Source organism: Corvus cornix, chromosome 8, assembly GCF_000738735.6.
Source record: "Corvus cornix cornix isolate S_Up_H32 chromosome 8, ASM73873v5, whole genome shotgun sequence".
In the NCBI taxonomy this organism is placed as follows: domain Eukaryota; kingdom Metazoa; phylum Chordata; class Aves; order Passeriformes; family Corvidae; genus Corvus; species Corvus cornix.
The window spans coordinates 31059903-31086514 of NC_046338.1; the positions used below are offsets into that span (position 1 = coordinate 31059903).

The following is a 26612-nucleotide window of genomic DNA, read 5'->3' on the forward strand; positions in this document are numbered from 1 at the left end:
GCGGAGCGGAGCGGAGCGGAGCGGAGCGGAGGCAGCAGCGGCTCGGCAGCCCCTGAGGTGACGCTCCGCGGGGTGGCGGCCGCCCTGGCCGCGGCACCGGCGGCGGGAACGTCTCCGCGCCGTCCCGCCCCGTCCCCGGGGAAGCGGCTCCCGCCGCCGCTCGGGGCTGGGGCTCGGCGGAGGCGCGGGGGTGTGCGGGGAGGTAGCGGGGCAGGGGCTGGCTCGGAGCCTCGGCAGCGCTTTGGGCAGCTCCCAGCGGCGTCCGCAGGGTTCGGATAAAAAAACCTTTCGTGGCGAGTGTTCTGCGCGTTGCGGATGGGCTGTGGAGTGACCTTAACTTTGGTTTGCGGAGTGACCTTAACTTTGTTTTGGTCCCTGTCTGGTTCGCTCTGCAGATCCTGAGGGTCCGGGTCCGCGAGGTGATGCTATGCCCGAGGGCCGAGAGTCGCAGGAAAACTTTAGAGAGCTGAAAGTCTTTGGGGCAAGGTTGTTATTTACTGTGATTGGTGTTGCAGGCAGGGGGTTGGAACTAGGTGGTCTTCAAGGTCCCTTCCAGCCTAAACTATTCCGTGATTCTTAGCTGTTCTTCACCGAGTCTTTTGAAATGCAGAGATGAACTTCCTATAAAGTGTTGCTTTTCTCCCAAGGCATCTTCTAATTAATTACCAGGGTGTCGAAAGGGAAGACGGAGAAGCTCAAGGTCTCTGAGCCCTTTCCGAGTACCGTAAATCAGGTCCCAGTGAAAGCAGGGAGTTCCTGCTAGCGAATCTGTTAATGGGTTTGTGGCTCTACAAACATACATCTGCAGTTGTGGATGCCCTCAGAGTGGGGTGAAAGGAGAGTGACTGTTTACCAATCGTGAGGAGCGATTTCCTCTTGCGAGGGGGGTGGTGAACATCTTGAAGTTATCCTGGCATTGTGTCAGGAGTGATTCGGTTCTAGCAGGGGTTGGAGGGAAGGGCCGATGCCCTCTTTAGGCTCTGATGTGCTGATAATTGCTTAGGTACTGTAATGCTGCACCTCTGTTCATATGGGAACCTGACTAGGAAAATGTTTGTTTTCATAGGTTTTCTTTAGCAGGCTTCATGTTTCCATGTGAAAAAGGCTGTGCTGTGATAACATAGCCTATCTGAATTATTAACTCTCTAGGTTAATAGTTTTCATTTTTATTTCACCCCACACGTGACTTTTCCTTCCCCCATCCCAAGACTGGTTATTTTAAACTCCTTTCTGTTAACCTTTCAGTGAGATACTATAACCACTCTGCACTGGTGAGGAAGGAGTGCCTTCTTAACCTCTTGAGGAAGGTGAAAAGTGTACTGAGACAAGAATTAAACTTGTGGTTCTCTGTTAGAGCTGGAAAACTCACGCAGTTAGTGATTTGTTGTTTGGTGGTGGGTGGTGTTTCTCCCCTGTATGCTGTGAAGCCTGAAATGAGAATAGGAGACTGTCCTACTAGCGGGACAAACACAGGAAGCTGAGTTCTGGAAACCTCTGGTTATAGTTTTATTTCCCTTTTGCAGATGTGCCAGCCTCCTTATTCTGAGGAAATCCCTCCTTAACTAGTTTTTTCACCAGTGCATGAGTTCTCCTGGCCTGCCTGTAACAGCTCATATGTGCTGGTGCACGGATGCTGTTCACTAGCAGCTAAACACATCTGCTGCAGAGTTTGTGTCGAGATGAAAAAATATATCAGGTTTGAAAACGTGGTTGCATACATGCCTGTGAGGTTTTCTGGAAAAAATCTGCACATTGTTGTAGCTACATCTCCAAGAGATTCTTGGGCTGAATTTCATGGAGAGTGTTCTGGGATATCACTTTGTGACCAAGTTAGAATCTCCTCATCCGCTTTTCATTAACTGAGAGTTTTGTTTTCATCCTGTATGTGGTGCTTCAGGTGTTCCCTACTGGCAGCTCTGTCCCCAGCAGTGACCTTTGTCACGGGAACTGGTGTAGTTCAAACCTGATTCTCTTCCTGTTTTTCCTTGGTTTGCACTGCAACCATTGTCTGGCAAGCAGAACTCAGGGATCCATTGAGGAAGCTGTTCCTGCTGTAACAACTGAGAACTTGACAAGGAAGGGGCTTGGCTCAGGCCAAATACTGCTGGTGATTCTGCAAAATAAACCTGCCACATCTCGTGGAACACAAGTCTTGATGCCAACCTGACTGTCAGAAAGGATTGCAAGGGCTTTTTGGCCTTGTAAAGATTTTGCAAAAGCTTAAGTTATTTTAGGTAGTTACAAAGTCTATAGGGAAAAGAGGGAGGTACGGGGAGATGTTTTGGTTGTGGGAATGTACTTGGTTACTTTGTTCTTGTACTGCTTGTAGGAAGGGAAAGGAAGTGTGTTCAACAGTAAATGACTAATTCAATTGTGTGCTGAATTTTCTCTATCCTTGCTCTGAATTCATGGTGAAGGGAAGAAAGTCTAACTTCAATGTAAAAAAGGCTATGTAAATATATTATTGAAAAATAAATGAGGTTTTTGTCATTAAATATTTGCTCTCCTTTTCTGATCTAGCTAGGTAACCATGGCAGGTGATGACTGTGTAAGGAAACGCCAGTCTGGCTCCACTGCAACCTGCAAGACCCCTGAGAATGAAGAGACACAGAGGAGACCTGAGAGCGAGAGGTCCTTTCAAAACTCAAGCAATGGTGAGACTCGCTGGCTCGGCACTGGTTGCATCTCTGGCATGTGATCTCCTCTGAAGTGCCTTTTCTACTCATGGCTCTGCCTCTTCACTCTTTCATTTTTGTTTTTCTGTCTCTGGAAAGAAGGTGGAGCTCCCTGTGTACCAGCTGTACCCCTTCAGCAGGTGTGGGTTGTTTGAGGTGCTGTCCTGCAGAGCTTTCCCTCAGGAGCTGTGTACTGCAGTGCTTGCAGGGGTCTAAAACAGGGATTAATTGTCACAGGAGGAAGAGATGCATCAATGCTGTAAACGGTGCAAATGCCTCCTTGGCAACACTTTTGAGTAATCCTGGTAAATGCTTTTTCTGGGACTTCATCTCACTTGCTTTACAACCTGTAAGTATGTGACTTGTCAAGATGGAAGAAAATGGTCTTTAACACACCAGGCTAAGGCGGTGTATCCACCTGACAGACAGGTGGAGGTGGGATGCCACAGAGAATGATTCTCTGCTGCTCTGGGATTCTGTTCATGTCAGGACAGCTCCCTTTTATTCAGACTTAACCTTGGCTGCCAGAATACAGAACAATAAACAGTTGTGTTTGTGTTCATTTGTTTTGTGGTCACCCTAAAAGTCACGTGGCCTAGAGTTGGCTTTGTGGAAGGGTCGCTGCTGCCGTGCCCTGTCCCTTGGGTTGCAGGGACAGTTGTGTGGCACTATGAGTGGTTTTGCCTGTGGACTCTGTAATTCCTGGTTATGCTGTACCACATTCCAGCCCGGTGATAAGAAGGTTAGAGATGTAACTGCAGCTTGTTTCCTTTCCCTTTGTGAGACACATTAAGCAAAAAGCTGAAGTATTTTATCACAAGGTGCCATGTGAGTACAAGATCCTAAACCCTGGTGCCAGTGACTCAAGGAGATAATTCTCACTGATAACACTTCTGGACATCATCACTATTTCATAGTACTCCTTTCAACTGAAATGGAAGCTGGAGCAAGTTTAAGTTTAGGACAAGTCAGATTTCTTATTGAAAATAAAATACATTGAAGAGAAAGCCATCCCACAAGCTGTTTGGAGAACTGGGATTTTAAGATGTTGGTGGCACAGTAATTTTAATTGGATCAGATGTGACTGTATTAGGAAATTGCAGGGAGTTGGTGTCTACTGGAATCCAGTGATGCTGGGCTTGGGAGTAGACTTGTACCGTTTTAACCTTTTCATGTGTGGAAACTCCTTAACTGCTGTGAGTGAAGGGTAAGTAATAAATAGAGCAGTGATAATTAGGACTTGATGGGTGGGTGTGTCTTTAAAGGCCGTTCATTTTAACACCTCTGAGATGTGGCAAAACACCACTGCAGGTGGGATACTGTGAGTGTGTAGCAAATAAACATCCAGGGGTAGATCTCTTGACGGTGTCCATGTGCCTGGTGTGTTGGCTTGGAACGGTGCAGTGTGGTTTTAATCCCGTACAAACTGCAGTGAAGGACAGCAGGGAGGAATCCTGGTTAGTCAAGACTAAGTGCATCTTAACCTGCCAAGGTTGCTGCCAATTGAGCAGAGGTGTCACAAAGTGTTATTTTGCTCAGCTCAGTGTTGGTGACAACAGGAATAACACAGGGAGGTAAGAGGCATGAATCTGATGCCCTGAGGCATGGGAGAAAGATGCATCCCTCTGGTCAGGAATTCTTGTGTACAGGGGAGTTAAATCAGCAGCTCTGTGACCCAAAGGTTGAAGATCTATGGAGCTGAAGTGTTCATGAGTTGCAGAGAGCGGCCCCTTCATGTAGCCCAGGGTGCCTTTGTAACTAGGGAGGGCTTTCAAGGCTGAGGTGTCAGAACTTCTCAAAAGAAGTAGCCATAGATGTTTTTTCTTTCTTTTGTCCTGGCTATTCACTCCTGAATAGCTGTTTCTAAGGCATTAGTGCTGATATGCAACAACGGCAGTGTGAGGCTAATGATCTGCTGTCTGGCAACAGCCTTTTTGTACTCTTAACAGCTTAATGCTGGGTGTTATGAAGAGTTTTAGACAAGATGCATGTTTTGTTGCAGTCGAGGGATTCTAGCCAGGTCAAGAGTGTGTGGAAGTAAATATTGTAGCATGTTTGTGGCAGTTATTGCTGCAGAAAAACGAAACTGTGAGGATGACCCACCCTTGATCTTCTCTGATGACGGCAAACACAGCCTGCTTTCTGCGGTAAGAGTTGATGTGGCAGGGCCAACTGACTTGTTTCCAGAAGTGTGTGAACTTTCTACAGAAACTTTTGGGCCCTTAATCCTTTCTTCATTAAAACTCGGATGCATTGGCTGATCTGAAATTGCTTAGAGGAATACCTTTAATACATGTATTGGCTTTAGAGCTACAGTAGGTCTGACTCTTCCATTTGTACAGTTGAGGTTATTTTTTTTCTTGGCTCTTCAAATGCTTCTGAAGACTGTCTCATTGCTTGGGTTCTAAGATGAAATAGTTTTTACTCAGGTACACCCAATTTTACAGAAGCGTGGAAATACACTTTTGAGATTGCCAGAAGGAATCTTCTGTGCCTTGATTTATTTCTATCTTGTGACTATTCAGCCTGTAATTTCACTTTGACAGAGTAGCTGAACTTCAGTCTTACACATCATTTCTCCTCCTTGAATTGGCTCCAGTGTTGTAATTAAACAACTAATTTGGTCCTGGCTCAGAGTCAGCAGATGATCTAGGTGGCAATAATCCCCTGTCAAAAGCCAGGCTTCCTTAATAAGATAAGTCTTATATGTTTTCAGCAGGAGATACGAAGAGAAATATGAAACTGTTCTGCTTAATGGGATATTGGTATTAGACAGTACTGGTTGCAAGAAAACTCACCTGGAGTGAGCGTAATAGAAACTGCATGGACAGATCTTAAAAGGCTAGAGAGGACATGGGTCATAAGTGTGCATATGAATGCCTCTAAAATGCTCAGATTAGTCCGTTCAGAGCAGTAAAATGGTGGGTTTGGAGTCTGTTCTTGTTTCCCCAGAAATCAGGAAAGGCCTGAAGTGTCTCTGGAGGCTGATCTGCAAACAAGCTGTGTGGCATATCTGTTTGGTGTGAGTAAGCCTGTTTGGTAATGCTGATCTTAGAAAGGGGCTGTTATCTTCCAGTGGAGAGGTTACTATCGATCATCCCTGGTGCAGAAGTTCATGGTGATGCACAAACTGTGTGTGCCTACAGAGAGATGGAGGAGGAGAGAGCTCTCCAGCAGGGAGCAATTTGGAAAGATTTAGCCTTTGCTGTGTGACTCACAGCAGTGAGTGTTCAGGGTTTCAACAGGCTGTTCTTGCAGATTAAGTTGCTTGAATTGAGTATCTGGGATGTGTTTCTGAGGGATAGATCAAAAAGCTGTTTTGTCTAGGTGGATTCTGGCAATTCTAGGGGCTGTCATGTTTTGGAACCTGTGGGTTAGGTGGAGGCTCAGCAGTCTCTTGTGAAGAGCCTGCGGACATGGTAGCATAATGTGGAGAATGCTGGTGTTCCTTCCTGCTGGTGAAGAGGCTGTTTGGGTTCCATGTCCCTGCAGCACTGATTTTTTTAAGCTACATACTCACCCAGCTGCAGTGCAGTGACCTATGGCCTGTGAATTCTTTAAACAGATCAGCTGAGTCTAGTCATAACTTGCCTCTATTTGCTGAGTGGCCAAATAAATTATCCTGAGTAAGAATAACATTCATTAGCATCAAATTATTAACGTGTGTTGTATTGTAGCAATATGGAACTCCTCCCCTCTTTTACAGTAGCCTTGCACTGGATTGGCTTTAATATTGCTTTGCTTCTGATAACATCTTCGGTGTTTTTGGAGAGGGAGCCTTTAAATCCAGGTCACTGACAGTGATGAAGTCCTTCTGCCTGTGTTGCTTTAACCTCTTGGATGGGAAGTTGTCTTATCAAGAAATAACAAAGCTGGTTTTTTTTGGATCCCAAGCTGCAGCACCAACATCATATGAGTGATTCTCTGCTCTACCCATCTCAAATGTCACTTATCTGTAACATGTGCAAGAGTGGGTTGAAAAAGGGACAACAAGATCCTTTAGAAAAGGTACGCTGTCAATCTTGTGAAACTTGAATTACTCAACTTTTCAACAATTAAGAAGCTTTCTCAATCTTCAGGTGATTTTTTTATTAGCTTGGTTTTCATAGGGAAACAAAACTTACAATTAAATTGCTCGTGCATTTTTTCTTCTGGCTTTTGAGCCTGCTTGGAATTTGGTCTGCATAGAGGAGTCACATTCTGAAAGGATCAAGCTCAAGACAAGTGGTCCTTTAAAGATCTTGTTAATGTCCTTGCTGATGGGAAAGGAACCCAATGCCATTGAGTAAAAACTTCTTCCTATGAACAAAGTTTTCCGAAGCAAGCCCTGCTTAAGTCTTCTCTGAAAGTGCCCACTATTTCATATTCGTCTTCAAGACAACTTTCTCATGACTTTAAATATATTTTCTGCCTTCTTAAGGCAGAATCTCAACTTCTTTTAAATGCAAAGATGTCCCTGCTTGTATAGTGCAGCCTTGAGTCCATTTTTATATAATACTGTTGCAATCCCAAAGTGATACAGAGGGATGCAGGCTTCATTTGCAGGGTGAAAGGAAAGGGAAGATTTGGACTTCTCAGCAGTGCACGTTTCCTTTTAGACTGAAAATCGTGTGCTGAATCTCTTCTCCAGTGACTTGACAGAACAGAAGTGGTGTCTTGCGCAAGGGAAGATGAATGATTAAAGATGATGTGCTTGTTCTCTGCTATCTGCCTTGTGACACAGCTGGCTTTATGGGGTGATGCAATCCAGCAGAATGGGTTGGTTCGGGGTGACTTTTCTTCTGCACAAGGTTTTGTGTTGAAAAAGACAAGCTCACAGGTGAGTTGACTTTGTCATGTGAGATGCTTATACTGAAGCCACGGAGATGTTGATTTTAAAACCTATTAAAAGATGCTGTGTTTCTAATCTTTTCTGTGCATGCACACTAGGATGAGGGCAAATAAAGTGACAGGAGGACACTGCATACAATTTAGCAATTACAGCATCAGCAGGTCAGAGACTGGCCTCATTTCTTGTACAACCATTAAAGCTGGACATTTGGTGTATGTAACCTATACCCAGTTTTAAGGCCCTGTAGTCTAAAAGAGTGTTTTATTTCCTGGGTAGTTTTTAATGTGAGTTTTTAATGACTGAGGCTTCAAAGGCAAGATCTGACAGGAAATATATGGACAAAGAACTGGTTATTTTATTTTTAGCTTATCTTAAAGGAAATAATGCAATTCCTTAAGTCCCATGTGTCCTGTTCTCTTTGGCTGTGTTGGGTGGCTTCAAGCAAACTTGATATCATCTTGAAGACTGGCAGCTGGGTAAGAGACACAAATTCTTAGTTTTTTGAAGGGAAAGGTTAGTTGTTCTTTGAGCTCCTCTGTTCTGCTTTCTAGCAGGTCAGCGCAAGGTGGTTCTTCCCAGAGTAGTAATGGAAGGAGGGGGCTGGGAATACAGTTGTGGAGTGGCACAGTGAGGGAGTAGAGCCACTGAGAATTTATGAAGGGGCACAGTTCTGCTGCTTGTGGAACAACTTTGTTTATTTTTTTAATGTATTGGGGGAGTGTCTGTTTGAGACCAGCAAAGTGCCTGAGCTGAATGGGTCAAGGGTATGTTACATTCTTCTCAAATTCTTTTCCAGACTGCTGTTGTTCTGCAAATGTAACAGCACCATGAGCTTAAATACTGAAGTTTGGGGTTGGTGGTTTTTTTTTCTTGGAGGTGAGATGCTTAGCAACCAGGAGTTCTATTTTTGTAAAAATGGATCTTTGCATGCAGCCAAAATCAATGGTGTTAAGCAGTTTCCTTGTTTGTTGTTAACATTAGAAGTCTGCTAAGTAATAGGCAGTTGTTGCTGGTCTGTCCTTAATCCTACAGCCTGTGTAGCAGATGGGCAAAAACCAAAATCCCCCCAAACAGACAAAAATCAAAATTCCTGCTTGATTGGTGGGAAGGGGAATTAATGCTAACAACTGAGCATAGCTGCACCAAAGGTAAAGCTTCTTGTGTTGTTGTAGTCTTCTCCAGTACTGGAACAGGAGTCACCTCTGAAGCAGGGCTACCTAAAACACTTACAACCAGTTGCTCAAACAGGTTGACTGAGACTCCTGAGCATTACAGAAGCACTTCCTTCTCTGAAAACGAAACTGCATTTTGTGTGGAGGCTGTTCTCATGCAAGGAGGCCGCGTTATGCACCGTGGTAGTGCTATCAGTCTGCCTTCTTGTCTCACAGCAGCACAACTTTGGCACCTCTACAGCAAATCTGTTAGCTCATGCTTCCCTGGAATCTTATTAGGGAATCAACTCAGTACCTTCTTTTTCTAAAAGTGGTAATGTTGTCTGAGACACCAAACATGCAAGTTGTAATTCTGGCTGTGTGTCAGTGTGTAAGGTGGTGCTGTAGCTATAAATGCCAAAGGATATGCACAAGGCAAGGTTTGTTGCTATCTTTTCACTCTGACTAGTATTTTAGGGGGGTGGATGCTGCTGCTGCTTCAATCTTGATTTTCCTTCATGTGCAAGACTCTGTGTTTTAAGTAACTTTATCTTCTGTTCTTTTTGGAGAAGTGAAACACCAGCTTGTGCTTGTCCTAAAACTCAACTGGTCCGAAGTGTCTGACCTGTGGGTGTTGTTCCCCTCGATGTCAAGAGGCATCTCAGATGTGTGGTTTTTAGTGCGGAAGAAAGGTGGCATTTCAGGCTTCACCTATTGGCCAGTGGTGTTAGTAATGACAAAAGTCAGATTATATTGATGGCATGTTAGCCTGACTGTTTACTTAAACTGTGAAACACACAGGAATACAGTCACACTGATATCTAGCACTTCTGGGGGATTAAAGGAGTGGGAATAGCCAGATCTGACCACAGGATAACTGTCCAGCTTGCCATTCAGCCCGTCTTAGAGCTGACCATGGTGTTTTACTGACAGCTGTACTGACTGCCTTGTCTATTGGCAATGGAGAGACCTCCAGACAAACTAACCTTGCATCTGGGTAAGATAAAACTCTGATAAAAAACCAGCACACTTGGATATGACCTTCTAAGGGTCGTTCTGATTGCTGCTTCAAGGCTGAATATGTTTAGGGACCTTGGAAAGATTTGCAGAGTTGCTGATGAAAAATAAAATCCAGCATGTTATCAGCTGTTGACTGCCTTACAGTGCTGTGATCCTAAAATACGTGGTCATAGTTTATGAACTTCCTGCAGCTTTGATTTGAGTTTAGTGGGAACCTATTAGAAGTCAGAAATGCTATTGAAAAATTATTGTCTGAGCTACTGTATGCTGTGCTTTCTGTGTTTTCAGATGTGCAACTAAAAATGTTCAATGTTTGCTTTCCTTCCTTAGGCTGGGTTGATGTTGACCACGTGATAACGAGGAAAATGCAGCTAATAGCAGAAGCTGAGGTAAATACAATACTTGCTTGTGGTGGGGAGCAGGACAATTGACCCTGGATGTCATCTGGAGAGTCACTAGCCCTGGAACACAAACAGCCCTATTCAGTCCTACCTTGAGTGCAGTGACTTTTCCACAGCCCTCTCTCTCTCCCACTTTGCACAAGAGGGGTAGTGTTATATAATGAGGTTCTGTCTTACTTGACCCCAATAGGTTGAAGTCCAAAGATAAGAATGAACTTTGAGACGTGTAAATAAAATGGAAATTGCCTTACCACTGACTTTGGGCAGTGTCATGATTAGCCAGCCTGCTTGCATATTGAGCCTTTAAAATGCTCTGTGTCCTGCTATCCACTGAATAAAGGGCAGCATGGAGCCTCCGTCCCACAGCTCACAGTAAGGAGATGACCTTCCTGAACTTTGGTCTCATTCTTTCTGTCAGTGAACAATATCCTCAGAGAAAATAGCACTGGGTGTTTCTGGCATCATCTGCATCTGTGTGGGCTGCCGTTTTCTTAGATCACATTAAGGTGATTTATGCCCAAATTACATTAAATTGGCTAAGGATGAGCTGCACCCTCCTTGTTAACCATTGTTTTGTGGCACCTGTGTTCTCCAGGGCGAATCACCCTGCACTCTTGCAGAATTTTATTGCAGAAAATTCCGTGGTAAATCTGAAGTGATCTAATTGTGCCAGCTTGACATGTATAGTAGGGAGTGGATACTTAGAAGACAGAGAAAAATACCTTGCACCTTTGAGATATTTTCCTGGTTCCCCCCCCCACCCCTATAGGGGGTGTGTAATTTGTAACAGATATAACTAAAGTGTATTTAAATGTCTTCCACAAAGCATGTGCTGCTTTTTTTTGCTGAAACTCCTAAAATTCAGCCCATCAGAAGGATAGCCAGCTCAGAATTTTATTTTGGGTGTTGTCTTATCCTGTTTATCCTTGCTGAGAACAGGAGATCAAGCCTGGTAACTTCTCTGCAGACAAAACAGCCACTGTTAATCACTGTGGTGGCAGTGGGTGTTTGCAGGAGAAAAAGCACAAGTAGCTTTGGAAGTTCCAGGGAGCACTAGCTGGTTGCAAGGGGACAACTTGACCTTGGATTTCTTTTTTTCAGGAGTGTCTCTTGTTCCTTATTTTTTTTCCTGGTCACCAGCTTTGAGACACAGTTTGTAGACAAAGTGATTTCTTACCCACAAAGAGAATCCTAGAAAACCAGTAGGTCACTGGTGTTTTAATTGCTGAAGTTTCTCCCAAAACATAGGGAGTTCAGATTCTAAGTCCTGAGCCATGCAGCTTGCAGATTTGTTTAAGGTGCTTCAAGGCTGAGAAAAAAAAAAACACTCTACTGCAAAATACCTGAGAATTTCTGGAGTGCTGGGCCCTTTTGTTGTGGGAACCCCTGAACAGAGGCTTGGACTGCAGTTTATCTTTTCTGTGATAGGTATCTGAATTCTAGGCAGATGCTTGACTTGTGGAAAGCCTGGTCACTGGCAGCTCCTGCAGGTGTAAATGGGATTTGTAGGAGCTGGGTGTTGCTCATGCAGAGGAGGCCTTCAAGCACCTGCACTCTAGAAGTGCAGTCCTTTGTCCATGCTAAGCAGAGCTGAGAATGGTGTGTTCTGTCTCTAGGTCAGGGCTGGGTGTTGTCACGTGTCAGTGACCAAAATTACCGAATCTGGTAGGATGAGTAAAGCTCTGGGGAACTGTTGCAACTTTATAAGGAAGGGTCACTTCCCTCAATCCCTGACTTGTCATCAATTCTTAGTATTGGCCAGCTTCTGCTTTTGACAGCATAGCATTCTTTTAATGGTTTTTGGTTTGTAATTGCAGTTAGTTACAATTACTGTAGGGTCTGTACTCTGATTTGTATTTTATTTAGTCTATTAAGAACTCATGGCCTGCTCTCCCAATCCAAGCATGTGCACGTGTTGGTATCAGCCCTGGAGGGCTGTGTTAGGAGGAGGCAATCTCAGCAGAGTGCCAGCCAAAGGGAAGAGGTATTTTAAGGAAATATCACCTGCTAAGCCTCAGGAGAGTTAGGCTAAAAAAGGGGAGACACTATTTAAAAAAAAAAAAAAAAAAGTCGGGAATGAATAGTGCTTTGTTTGGCATGGAAATTTGAGCAGTCCAAGAGAAACATGAATTTCTATTTGACTTTTTGGTAGGGATATGTGCATGTGTGCTGTAAAATTAGGCCGTACCAGGGAGCACCAGTGTCTTCTGTTACAGGTTGTGTTCACAAGTAGTCAATATTTGTTGTTTATTTTTTTTTCCTGTTTTAAAAGGAGCAAGTTCCTATCTCTTGCAGAGACAATCCTCTGCCTCCCAGAAAAGCATAATCTAAAAGTAGCCAGATCCTAAGAACTTTGTTAAGCACTGGGGAAGCTTATTTAGTCTATTCTAGAAGCTGCTAAATAGGGGGGAAATGTTTTTTCAAGTTAAATATTAATGTGCTCCTTTTCCTACTGCAGCTTTTGTTTCAAGAGATCTCTCTGGATATGACCACTGTAAAACAGGAGGAATGTAGAGTTCTGGTCCATCTTGACTTCAGGGTCTTCTCCTTGGATGTGGTCTCACTTCAGATAGTCTTGTATTTCCTGCCAGAGAGTTAAACTTGCTTGGCTGTTGTCACATTAAACAGGAGCTTTTTTGTAAGAATACATCATCTGTTCATGGATTTCATAGGATCATGGAATAGTTTGGGTTGGAAAGGACCTTAAAGATCATCCATTTCCATCCCCTGCCATGGGCAGGGACACCTTCCACTAGACCAGATTGCTCAGAACCCTGTCCAAGCTGGCCTTGAACACTTCTAGGGATGGGGCAGCCTCTACCAGGGCCTCCCCACCCTCACAGGAAGGAATTTTTTCCTAACATCTGATTTAAACCTGCCCTCTGCCAGTTTGAAGCCATTGCCCCTGGTCCTGTCAGTACAGTTCCTCATGACAGGTCCCTCTCTGACTTCCCTGTAGGTCCCCTTCAGACACTGGCAGGTGCTGTGAGGTCTCCACACAACCCTCTCTTCTTCAGAAACCTCCTTGAAAACAGGCTTTTTTTCCTTTTCAGCCTTCAAGATGAGACAGTAGATAGGAGTTGGGAATTCTGGAAGTGATCAGGGAAACATGTGTTTCTTGAGCAGCTGATCAGTAGCAAGACCAGATGAAAGGATGATACGTAGTTATCACGTAGGAGGACCTGCACCTCGACTCTGGAGGCAAACTGGAACCCAGGCAAAGGATGGTCAGACAAATATGGCTAGTAAACACTTGCATAAAGAAAACAAAGCAAAATATGCAATTAGATTTTAAGTAATTTCTTGAAGCTTGCCTTTTGCCGGAGGTGATGGCTGTCTGGCAGAGTGTTCGGGAGCTCGGGGGTTGGCTCTCAGCTGCGCTTCATCACTAGGCTGGTCCCATTTGGTGTTTGAGGGCTAAACATTAAGGAACTGAGTTCTCACAAGTCTGATAAGTCTTCTAAAAGGCCAGAACGATTCTGTGTTGAATCTGATGGAGAAGATAAATGTTATTCAAAGCCCTGTGGCCTGAGGGCTTGTGAACCTCGGTCTTATCCAAGTAAGCTCCAACTGTTGGCAGATGGTACAGAAATGTTTTCTTGATGCCTTGCTCTTTCCTGCTCCAGAGAAAAAGGAATATAATTACTGTATGAAAATGTACCCAGCAAGTTAAACAGTTTACTGCTGTGTTTTTACTCTCTCAGCAACTGAAGCCAGCTTTCATGAAGGAGGTGGACAGTCACTTCACAGAGTTTGTGAACAGTTTGGTGGCAAAATCAGCACTCCTGGACTCCTCATCTCCAGCCTCCCTTTTCCCAGCTTCCTGCGCCGAGAAGGAACTGCACAAAGCCAAGTAAGTCCCTTTTAAGCTGTTGCTATAACAAGGTTATGTTTCCTGGAAGCTTTATTTCCTTTTTTGTCTCAAACGTTCTCTTATTTCTTTGCAGGAATTCGAGGGCCCCTCCAGAACATGGGAAAATCTTTACTGCCAGGAGGTCCCTCTTGGAGTGAGTAACTTCATCAAATTAATTTCATCAAATTGACTGAGAATGCCCTTGATAGCAAAGTAATGAGCCTTTGCTTTGAGGTTCTTTTCCTGCCACTACCCATGGTCTTGTGTTCAAATCCGTAGGGACTAATCTGTTCGACCTTCTCTCTTTCTATAATATCTGTACTACATCTTGCAAATATAAACCTTAATTACAGCCCTCTCAGTACCACTGGGATCATGGCTAATTATCCTTTGTCTGAGGATAAGCTGAGGAAGTGTCTGTGTCTGTGGCACCCCAACTGTACCTTAACTCTGGTCTCTTCCTCAGTGAGCTGTTTGAAGTGAGTCACATCAGGACAATCTACCACATGTTCATCGCTCTTCTCATTGTCTTCATCCTCAGTACACTTCTAGTAGACTTCATTGATGAAGGAAGGTAAGAATGCTTTGGGAAGACAGGGATAAGGGCTGGGAATAGCTCTTCCAGAGTGCCAGATGTACACGAAACTGCAGAACAGTGCAGAAGAAAGGGGGAATCCTTCTTGGGATGTTGTTGGAAGTGTGGGTTTCAACTTGGCATACTTAGAATATATGCTGGAACTCCTGTTGAGAGGCTATGACCATTTCAAATCAGATAGCTGGGTATTAGGAAAACACTGCTAACTGATGTGTTACACAAGAACTGTGGCCAGCACAGTTCAGCCCAATGTGCTTAGTTCATCACGAGGCTGGCAAAAGGGAATGTGGAATACTTTAGTTGAATATCTTCAATGAGACAGTAGCTTTCAGCTGCTTGTGTTGCTCGAAGAAGGACTCTGCTTAGAAAAACTTTAAATACTTCAGCAGTCCTTCCTCTGTTTAAAAATGACAGTTCTGAAGCACTCTACTTGTACTTAAATAAAAATAGAACTTTGTTTTTCCTGGGGAAAAATCTCAAGGATGTTGGCACAGCCTCTGCTGAGATAGTGCTTTGCAGGTAGCCAGTTGTGAACAAGATTGTGAAAGACTGCTTTCCTCACACTGACTTGTTGCTTAAGTAGTATTTTGGCAAGCTATATCTCATGTACACAAGTAGGATTACATGTTTATCTTGCTGATTGTTGGCTCTTCAGTGTACAAAACCAGAGCTGTATCTTGATTATAATCACTGTCCCTTTGGTCTGGGTATAAGAACAGGCTCATGTGCTGCTGAATGTTTTTTAGCTGATCCTAACTTACTAGTGCATGGACATTGGGGGAGAATGGGTATTTACCTTACAGTCAACTAGGGCTGGATTCCCCAGTTACTTTTAAAATAATTTTAAAAATGGTATCTGTGGTTTTAGCCAGATCTGATAACTTGGATCCAGTTTGCAATTGAGCCTCCACCTGAGAAGAAAAAACTTTTGCTGGTGTACTCTGTACTGTCATCTTCTCTGACCTTAGTTTAGAAGAGTTGCTTATTGCAGGAGTAAGCTCTGATGAGTGTGAGAGGCAGTAAAGTTTATCAGCCTTTTGTTGATGTCCTCATGTTTTAAGCTTGATTAATGGACTAAAGTACCTGGTGCACACCAGTTGGTCATATTTGGCCTGACCTTCTAATGACCCTGAGCCTTTTGGGGAACTTCCAAACTGAGTCCATGTGGAATGCCCACAAAGAAGGATTAAACTAGGTTTGAGTGCTGGTTGTTAAAATACCCCATGCCTATAGAGGCAGGGAAAAAGCCTCTTTAGGCTTAAAGCCCTGGGAGGAACTGAGTTTCAGTGCAGTAGTGGTGGTGTCCTGGGAGAGTTCCCCAAAATCTCTGGCAGACCCTGGTTCGGCAGTGGATTGTTCAGTCACGTGCTTGTTCTTAGCAGGGATGAGCTTGAGCCCACTCTTAAAGCACATGCTGATCTTAGAGATGTGCTTAAGCCCTGTGGGATTTGAAGGTAAGCTGTGCCTGACAGCACTCATGGCATCAGTCCTTCTCTTATTTTCTGGGATACTTGAGGGTGGCCACTTGGTGCTGCCACAGACAGCCCTCTGTTTCTGAGCTCAAATTGCCATGGTCACTTCTGTCCAGACTGTCAGACAACTATGATCTGGGAGCTTTGTGTTTTGTAGCCACTTAGTGGAGCAGAAGTATTTCTAATCAAACAATGGACACTGAAAATTGTCTCTTTCCTTGTGCCTTCTAGGCTGGTCCTTGGATTTGATCTCCTGGTCTTTGTTTTTGGAAAGTTCCCCGTAGTCTTCTGTACTTGGCTGTGCATGTTCGGTGCCACAGTAGTTGTTCCATACAACCTTTTTGTCTGGTGGGCCCAAGGCTACTCCAGTTCCTCCCATCGTGCAATCCACTCTTTCTTCTATGGGATGCTGTTCACACTCTTCCAAATAGCTGGGCTTGGGTTTGGACCAACCTATGTTGCTGTGTCCTATGCCCTGCCTCCAGCTTCCCGCTTCATTGTAATACTGGAACAGGTGAGTCCCTACCCTGTATCCTCTGTGTCCTAGGACACACTGACTTTTCTTTTCAAAGAAAAGTGGGAAGGGTCCTTCTTCCTAAAGGAGTTAAATGTTACTTTTATTCATTAAATTAAGCCAGGGCTGTGGATGCAGTATCTCTTGAGACTTGAGGACAGTCACATGCAGCAAATCTAATAAGAGTAGAGAATAAACTTAATTTTGACCTGGAAACCACTTGTGGGTTTTTACCCTGTATTTAAGATTTTACTGTGGGCTTTTACTTCAAGGCTGAAATTCCATTTGTTTCTGGTTGTCCTGTGGATGCTAAATGTTCAAAACCAATTTTAAGAACATGTTGTGCCACAGTGCACAAGGAAGCTGTAACATTCCTCTTTAAAAAACAAACCCAAAAAAGCAAGTACATAGTCAAGAAGTGGTTCCTGTTTGCATTTCTGTTCCCAAGAAGTCAGTGTCTTGGCTCTGTAGTCAGAACTTATTTGGAAGTGGAACTGGTTTTTGTGGCAGGGAGCAGGGGAAGAGTGCAAGAGTGGAGGTCTGGTCAGACCATCAGGTTAAAACAAGGATGGTCAGGGATGAGTGTAGTTTTAAGAATTAACTTTGGACTGGCCCTACTTTTGGTTCTTCAGTATTAAAACAAATTTTTTTTTAAAAACCTGCTCAACAGCTGTGGACTTTTTATGTGGGGCACCACCTTATACACAGGTAGTGATAGTTGCTGTACAACACATGTAATTTCAAGGAGTCATCTAGACTTTGAAACATCCAGGCCTGCTGAAATGGAGAGGGGTTCCCTTCAATTTTAAGTTAATGTTAGCTGATTAGTGACTTGCTGGTGTTATTGAGTCCCTGTGTATGTGGTGGTCCTGCAAGTGTAGATGAGATGTGTTTGACTCTCCTGAGCTATGATTGCTGCTGCATGTTTCCCCTTGCAGAGTTTGAAATTCGTGCCAGTTAAACAGGCTTGTGGGCAGAGGAAGCAGCCCTTTCCTTGTAGAAGGGCTAAATTGGAAAGAAACCAAGATGCTGAAGGTGTTGCTGTAAAATGCTTGATCCAGTCTTCACTGGAAAGCTGGGAAAAAGAGAGCACTAAGCTGTTCTTCTCTTGGCCTTACAGGTTCGTCTTGTCATGAAGGGTCATTCCTTCATCCGGGAGAACGTACCCAGAGTGCTGTCCTCGGTAAAGGACAAGTCTGGTGAGTGACTGCTTCACTTGGCATAGCCAGCTCTAGTTTTCCCCCCATTGCTTTGAGCTGCCCTCATCAGCTGGAGAGGTGAGACTTCAATAGGTGTCTGTGGATGGGGAGGTCAAAGGTTTTGCATCATAATTTCAGCCTGAACCTTTTCATTTTTATTCAGTTGTATTAGACAACAAGCTAGACTGTTGTTCAGGTCCAAGTCCTCTCTGGATCGTAAGTCTTTGTTCTCCAGGGTTCCTTATTTCTGCTTTTAGGAGTGAAAGGTGCTGCCTGCACACCTGCAGCTCAGTGCTCTAGATGAAGTGACAGCAATCACAGAACAAAAGGCCTTCTAAGCAAGGCATGCTAGAGCTGGCTGAATGTTTTGATACCGGCCTTGCAGCTTTATCTTCCCCAGGAGGAAAGGAAATGTTAGGTGTTAGCAGAGAGTTAGTTACCCTCACTTGTGAACTGTGCTTCGTGCATTCCATCTGAAAGGTTGAGTTTGTTTTATTCTCTGCAAATGCCATACCTTTAGTTCCAGACTGAGGTTTCTGAGGTGAGAAGGGTTCTGTTTTGTGAAAGGGTACTGGGGAAACTGAATTGTCAGTAAACAGATTGCAGAGTGTTCTTTTATTTCCCCCTCTTCCCAGGCACAGTACATATTCCCAGAATTTCTCAGTACCTGTACTTCCTCTTTGCTCCCACCCTCATCTACAGAGACAACTATCCCAGGTAATGTGAGCAGCAACACAACATTAAAGTAGTCTGAAAACTGAAGCCAACATTAGGCACCCCTGGGTGTGATCAATTTATGCATTAGAGCTTTCATAAAGATGTGGTTAAGCTGGCAAGGGTGAGACTTGCTCGTGGAGTTCTGCTTTTATTTCTTTGGGAAACTCACTTGAAGTTCAACAAATTAAGAGCTTGCTACAGATTATGTAGTGATAGACACTTCCTGCAATAGGAACCCAAGTGTTTTATGTGGTGCTAATAAGTAGCCCTGTCCCTGAGTTTGAGGCTGAAGCCTTTCAAAGTGGGAGCTCCCAAACTCTTGTGTCCATGGCTGGGTTGCACTTTGGCAGTGTGAAGTCAGCAGTCCCTTACATGACTGTCGGCAGCTCCCCACCTCCTGCGGAACTGCACGGTGCTGCCCTCCAGATGCCTTCCCATTTATGGAATTGCTGCAGTTGAAAGTGAGGAACCAGCAATTTGGGCAGACATCCCTTGGACGGCAGGAGATTAAGAATTCTGGAATCCAAAAGCCATTTTTTTTTCAGAGAATACGTCAGTAAAATTGTAAATTCCCTCAAGTAATGGAAGGGAGGGGTTTGCTGCTTTGAGGTCCTGTTCAGCTGGGATACCCTGTTCTTTTTCCTAGGAATCCCACGATAAGATGGGGCTATGTGGCCACCAAGTTTGCACAGGTGAGTAGTGCAGCTTTCTGCAGAATACACTCTTGGAGATCATCTCAGATGCATTGCTCAACAGCTCTCTCTTTGGCATTGAATCACCCTGCTTGGCGTGGGCTTACCAGTAAAGAATACTTTTCAGTGACTAACAAATAAACTGTGATCTTGCTGCACTGATGGTTGTGCCAAAGATTAAAACATTTAAAATCTTTGCTTAAACGAGCCCCCAGATGGAAAAACCTCTCTATGTGTAGAGCAACACCCATGCCCTCTTCACCCTGATTGTAGTGCTCTGGCACAGCTTCCTCTCTGCAGATATTCAGAGCAGTTCTGAAATAATGAGGCCTGGAGTCCAAATCCTCAGTGCCCGTTTGAGTTCAAGGTTGACTGGTTCTTCACATTTGTGGCCGTGAGCTCCATAGCTTCTTGTGGATGTGTTTCCAAGTAATGGATTTGTGTGACTGAAACCTTCACTGTCACACAATGCATTTATGGTTTAAAGAGCAAAACAATTTTTTAAAAAAGGGCAGCATGGACAGGCCTTTGGCTGCTTGCTGTTGGGCAGAGGATGACAGAGCACACACCTGCCTTACATCAAGGTACTTAAACAGTAACTTGTATTTTGACCTCAACATCCACAATGTGGGTTCATGAGCCAGAGAAAGCCTGAGGTGCTTTGGCCTGTAAACGTCTTCTTTGGGATAAAAGAAAAATAAGCTGTAATATTGGATTTAACTACAGTAAGTATTTCTCAATTATTTCTGCCCTTATCCTGGATGTATATCAAGGGTACTTTTCCCACTTTGGCAGTGGCATGGATTTTTTGTGTCAAGACTTTTGAGTTGATAGGACTGGGAAAAACTGACAGCTGCTGTAATAGAAAAGAGAAGCTGATTTTGCTGTTGGCTGTCAGCATGCTCCAGGGGTTGCTGTGGCTTGCTTTCTGCCTGGATCCTTAGGGAGGTTTATTGGCAGCAGTGTAAAATAAATTCTTTTGGCTTGTGTTGGCAGCTGCTGTTCTCTCCTAGAGCTGGCAAGTGGTGATATTTTAATTGTGTGTTTCTGTTATGAAGTCAGGTTTTGGGGTATTTTTGTTCCAGGTGCTTGGTTCACTTTTCTATGCCTACTACATCTTTGTGAGACTCTGCATTCCTCAGTTTCGCAACAGCAGTCAGGAAACCTTCAACCTCCGAGGGCTGGTTCTCTGCATCTTCAACTCCATCCTGCCAGGTAGGGCCCAGATCCACGAGTGACTTTTATCTTGGTGCAAGACGTGGAAGGGAGAAGTGCTTCATCTGAGATGTGTTCGTGACAGGCAGAGATCAGCAAAGGAGATCTTGTGGGCAGACGTCAGCACTGAGGGGTAAAACTTCAAAATCAGCAATACAAAATAAAAGCTGGGTTTGAATTTAACTGTCTTCCAATCAAGTTGCAGCTCTGGGGCAGCCTTGCTGTTGCCCTCTGGGGCGAGCAGGGCCTGGCGTGGTGAGAAACTGAAATGCTGTTGTGCTACCTGTAAAAACAGTAAAGCTCATCTGTGTCAGTGTCTGTGAGACCAGTTTTGACTGTGTTAGGTGCTCTGGCTTGTGGCTGAGAGAAAACACTACAGAACTGGTGTGGATGTCCCTTGTTCCTAGGTGTGCTGATTCTCTTCCTGGTGTTCTTTGCATTCCTTCACTGTTGGCTCAACGCGTTTGCCGAGATGCTGCGCTTCGCAGACAGGATGTTCTACAAGGTAAGAAGCAGGAGCTGTAGTTCATAAAGCTTCTGAAAGTCATTGTCATCATGAAAAAAAAAAAAAGAGGAGGAAACTGAAGATTGTTTTACCAAACAAAGCAGCCGTGGGATTGTGCTTGGTTTATGCTGTTAAGGCGTAAGTTTGTTGCTGTGCTGTGGAACAGCTTTGATTTCTGCTTGGCAGTCTGAGTTGCTGAAGGTGAAACGCCCTGTGCACAAACAGAAGCAGCCACCAGACCTACCTGGCAGTTCCATTACCCTCTTCATGTTCCTTTATCACGTCAGCCACTGCAGTTTGGGGTAAAACCAAACCTTAATATACCAAGTGGAATGCTGAAAGCGTGATGGAAAGCTTGGTCAAATTGTTATGTTAGCTTGGTATTATTGTGTCCTAGAAAAGCCCTCTAGAAGGTTTTATAGTTAATTAGATTTATAGTCTTTCAACTGTGCTTTCAGGACTGGTGGAATTCCACGTCCTATGCAAACTACTACAGAACCTGGAACGTGGTAGTACATGACTGGCTCTATTACTATGCCTACAGGGACTTCCTTTGGGTGAGTAGCAAGCAGATGTATTCATTTGGTAATTAAACATTTAACTACTGGGCAAAATGGTACATTTGTCAAGATGCAGCATCCCCGTCTGTTTAGAAGCACAGAAATGTTTCACATCAGCTGTTGTGGGGAGCCACTGTGCTTTTAGAGAGATCCAGTGCTCAGTGCCAAGTCCTTGAAGTGTGCAAAACGTGGGCCTGAGATGTGGGAGTGCAGGGATTGGCTCAGCAGTCAGAACTCAGGGTGCACTGTTTCCGTGAGCTGTGGTAGGCATTTAATGAGTGTGCTCAGCACAAGTACTTAGGCAGGGAACCACAAATACACCTGAACAAAAGCATCTAAACCCCAAGGTGCTCTGGGAGGCACTTAGCATTTCACATGTGCCTCTCGGCTGGAGGAGAGCCTTCTTAGCTCGGGGAGGAAAATCCAGTGCGTTGCAACAACCAAACAAAAACCACAGCAGAGTAGCTCCTAATACTTGGCATTCTCCTCTCTCCCAGTTTTTTGGAAAGAAGTTCAGAGCAGCAGCCATGCTGTCTGTCTTCACCGTGTCAGCTGCTGTGCACGAGTACGTCCTCAGCATCTGCTTTGGCTTCTTCTATCCGGTTCTCTTCTGCTTGTTTACGTGCTTTGGAGGTAAGTTCCAAGGAAGAGAGCATGGGAGGGGGTTTGTGGCTTTTTTTTTAGAGAAGCATGCTTGGTGCTTTTGGCAATGACACCAGCTGTTCCATGAGCACTAATGCACAGTGGTGTTGTCCAAGGGGTATGAGTCCAAGCTTTGTGAATGGATTTTTGCAGCTCAGTAGACACACACCTATCTATACACAGAGGATTTGGAAGCTTGGGGCTTGGTGGAGAGGAAGAGAGTACGATATACTGCTGTTCCTGTGACACTGCACAGAGTTTAACAGCACTGCTTCTTCTTTGCCAAGATGGGGGTTGAATCACTGTGTGTCAGCAGCTTGTCAGTCTTCCTCTTTAAAGTCATAGTGGAAGGCAAGTATTACTTCACTACTGCAGTGAGGAAGAGCCCATTTAAAAGTCAGAGCTCTTGCATTTCTTTTTGGGTTTTGAGTTAGAGGGCTCTAATAAACTCTAGGCCACTCCTGCCATGCCTTGGTGACCAGAGTAGCACAAAGAGTGTTGATTCCCAGAGGCACACAGCCAGGCCAGCTTGTTGGCAAGCTTACTGGAAGTAATGTCAGAACCAGCTCAGAGTATTTGCTCTATTGCCAAGCATCATTGGATTTTCATGGAGTTTCCTTGTTGCTCCAGAGATGAAGTGAAAGGAGGGGAAGATCCAGTAAAATTGGTTGATCTTTAATTCTTGAATCTTAAGCTTGTTTTGAGTAATGCTTCTCATGTCACCTCTTTCCAGTGGTCTTCAACTTCACCCTTAATGACCGTCGGAAAGGGCCCTTCTGGAATGTGATCATGTGGACTTCCCTCTTCCTGGGCCAAGGTGTCATCATCTGCCTCTACAGCCAGGAGTGGTATGCCCGCCAGTACTGCCCCACGGAAAACGTGAGTGCCTGGCCCTTCCTGTGGGATAAGCTGCTGTGGGAGTGCCTGTCCTGCCTTGCTGTGCAGGAAGAGTGGAAGTTAAATGGCGTGAGCCTTTCTGGCAGCGTGCTACATCCCTTCCTTTAGAGTGAGTTGGCCTAGAGGCTGCCTAACAGAAGTGCTTTCAGCAGTGCTCCTTCTGTGCTGGTGGTATTTCACTACTTGAAACCAAGGGTGGTGTTAGCACATTTCTCAGGATACGCTAGACCTCATTTAGGCTGTGGCAATGCAACTGCAGCACTTGGCCAGTGAAGTCAGGAGAAACTTCTGGGGGAAGCCCACAAAAACTGCGCCTGTTGTGCCTCTCCCAGGCTAGAGTGGGTGGTGGTGAGAAGTGGTGACCTGTAGATAGTCTGGGGTTTTGGTGGTGTTTTCTGGAACTCGTTTTCTTGGTACCAGATTCTGTTCTAGATAAAACTTCCTGCTGTCCTAATTGATTTCAGTTTTAACCAAAGGTATCTTTGGCAGCCTCTATTTTAAGTTCGATTCTCCTCAATTAAGAGTTTGCCATCATAAATTACTTGGCTTCTTGATATAATGGGCTACTAGGCACAGTGTTTACCTGATGTAACAGAACTTGTGGCTGGAGCCACCCTCCAGGCACTGTTCAGTGAGGGCAAGAACAGGGTTGTAGAGTGCAGAAATGTGGTTTGATCTTTCCTGTTAGAGGAGTTTGACTTCAGCAGCTCGTAGCACAGCTGGTGCTGTTGGCATGTGACTAATTTACTGCCTCTCCATGTTTTGCAGCCCACATTCCTGGACTACTTAAAGCCACGCTCGTGGTCGTGTCATATGAAGATGTGAAAATGGGGTGCTCTGGCCATGTCATCACAGAAAAACAGAGGTGTCCTCCAAGTATTTGGACCAATGATCTAACTCACTACAGACTTTTTCTAAGGGAAGTTGTGCCTCCTGATTATTGGGGAGAAACTGTAATTTTTTAAAACATTGCTGGAGCAAACCAGTTGACCTGGATTGCAACAGACTTCAAAGGCAGCATCTATTACATGCTGTCCCACTTTGAGCCATTTCCATGCCAGTAAAACATTGAGCTGAAGGTGGAGTCTACTGGAATCCTACTCATCCAGGGGTCCCCCCAAGTTGCTGCTTTTCTGGACAAGAGGCAAGCTAGTCAGATTTGCTGGTAGCTCATTGTTGGTATCCGTCCATCTTTCTTAGCCATCCCTTTGCAGTTTTTTTCTCCTTTTTTGTAATGGGATGTCTACAAAACTTGTGTTCTTCATGATCCTGCCTGCCACTGAGACGTGGACAGATGGCAGAGCAACAGGGTGTTTGCCTCCTTGCTCTGAAGATGGCCAAAGTTTTCCTGGCTGCTTCAAACTGTATCCTGTGTATGTTGGCTGCCAACAGATATAAAATGGGCAGAGGAAGAGGGGTTGTCACTGTGCTTGTGGCTGCATTGCAGAGTCAGGTTCAGAAGCAGGGTGTGGTGTGTGCAGGCTTTATATGACTTTTTACACCAAAAGTTTGTTTTCTCTGTATTCATTTAGTTCCCAACTGCCTTACACCATTTTTGTTCTCTGAAGGCCCTTGTGAGTTGAGGAATACTTTTTCTTCTTGCTCTTCCTTTCTCCTGCTCTAGATAATCAGTTTTTTAACATGATAAACTTGTAGAAGAGCTTTTGCTTTAATTTGGCAGGTGCTTTAAGGTATACAGGTTGCTAAGGGTTTCTTTATTAAGAAAAACTTGAAATACTCTGACCCAACCATAAGAAAATGGGATCAGCTTTACAGGTACAGAGCATGATCTCGTTTGAAATGGCCACGTGCAGTCCAGTGTGCCCATGTGTGTTGGAGCAGCTTCTAATGCTGCTGAGGAAGGAGGACTGGCCCACAGCTGCTTTGTCACCTGCCTGTGTCTGCCCTGGCATCAGAGGGGGCTGCAGGTGGAGATCAGCTTCCTGGGTACTGTCCTCTTGGTGCAGAGGGAGGACATCCTCCCATACACACCAGTAAGGGCAGGTGTGAGTTTGGGGTTTCCAGAACAATCAGAGTCCCTTCAGTTCCCTTGTTCTCAGGTGCTAAACAGAACAGGGAACTTCCAGTGTGTCTGGGTACAGATCGCTCCAGTTTTACTGGAACTGCAGCTCCTGTTATTGGAGACAGAGCCACCTGATGGACATACCCTAACTTTGGTGAAAAGGGCCACCTGACAGAGAATCCAGACCTTTGGTGACAAAGATTTTAGAATTACTCAAATGCTGCCAGAAACTGCCAGTAGAGAACAGCATTTCCTTACAGCCCTGGGTGTTTCATACCAGCAGTATTGGGACCATTAATGGACTCGTCTCCCAAGCCACTTCAGACTCTCCTTTGGGCTTCTGCTTTCACTAACCTATGTCAGAAGTAAGTTCATGAAAGCTAGGGAATACTTTAACTCTTCCAAGTTTTCAGTCCTCTGTAAGAAGGAATCATGCTCTGGAGAAAAGACGTTGTACCGGGTCAAATTTGCCAAATAGTGTTTCTGTGTGAGGTTCTCTTTTGGAAACATCTCCTGCTAGAAAATGTTTGATGAAATAGTTGAAGTAATTTCAGAGGAAGGGGTTCATGTATATACTCAAATTTGGCAGTATTAAATCAAATTGAGCATTAAATTGATTACTTTATCCTCATTCAGCTTGAGTGATCTGAAATCTTTTATCATACTTTTCGTGGGAGGAAAGAACAGACGTTCTGGAACAACTAAGCTTCCTTATTGAAAAAACAGACAAAAAGACAAAAAAACACCCTTTGGCCAAACAGCTTTGTCACCTCCTTGATATAGGATGAGATTCACTCCAATTCCTTTTTGTTTGGTGCTCAAAACACTTACAGAACTAACTGCCCTCAGAGAGGGTGGGATGGATTAGGGACTTGGTTTGCCATCTTGATACCTGTGGCAGGTCTTGATACAGTCTCAGTGTTTTCAAAAAGAGACCAAAGGATGGCACTTTGTGCCCTGTTTTGGTGTTTCCCTCACACCTGGCACTGTTGTATGCCCAAAAGGAATATCAGCATTTACCACGTCAGCATCATCACTGTTCGAAGCCTGAGGGCTTGAGCATCTGGCAAGCAAAAGGCAACCACAAAGGGATGCTCAGCTGTTGGAACTAGCCTTAGTTTTTGACAAGTTGAGGTTTTCAGCCTTGTAGATCAAGGCGTCTGGCAAGCGTGCTGTCAGGGCGTTAACAATTTGGATTACTTTCCATTTTGTGGGTTTTTTAAATTGCTTTTGAACCTGGGCTTACTTTCAGTTTTCTCAAGCGTGCTGGGGGGGAAATACTAAGTCTTTTGCACATTGCTTGTTTAATTAAGAGTCAATTATACCTTGTTTGAGTTCCTTAGACTGCAAGTGCCAGAGCTAGCAGTGCGGTGTTCTGGTCAGCGGTGAGGATGTGAAGGTTCCCAACCTGCCCATTATGAGCTCTTAATATAATGTAATATAATATATCCTGTTTTCTGTGGTTCCTTCCAACACAAGAACTGTGCAGCTTGCTTCCATGGTAACTCCCTCAGTCGTGAGGTGGGAATCCTCCAGCTTTGGAATGGCAGCCAGTACAGCTGCAGCTCCTTGCTCGACAAGCTCACGACAATCACCGTTGGTACAGCAAAGCGCATCCTGGTTTTCATGCAGAAAACGATCTCTTCCTGG

The 26612-nt window shown here is 44.5% G+C and overlaps 1 protein-coding gene across 1 annotated transcript; it reads left to right on the top strand.

Moving 5' to 3' along the window:
* On the top strand, positions 1 to 26406 carry SOAT1 (sterol O-acyltransferase 1). Its single transcript, XM_039556013.1, has 16 exons — positions 1 to 57; positions 2521 to 2654; positions 10008 to 10066; positions 13783 to 13931; positions 14026 to 14085; positions 14398 to 14505; positions 16230 to 16512; positions 17633 to 17711; positions 18347 to 18428; positions 19075 to 19120; positions 20206 to 20335; positions 20743 to 20840; positions 21299 to 21397; positions 21898 to 22033; positions 22776 to 22921; positions 23708 to 26406. Exons 2-16 carry the CDS (start codon positions 2531 to 2533, stop codon positions 23762 to 23764), a joined length of 1656 nt encoding a protein of 551 aa, XP_039411947.1. The 5' UTR covers positions 1 to 57; positions 2521 to 2530; the 3' UTR covers positions 23765 to 26406.
* The last annotated feature ends 206 nt before the right edge of the window (positions 26407 to 26612 follow it).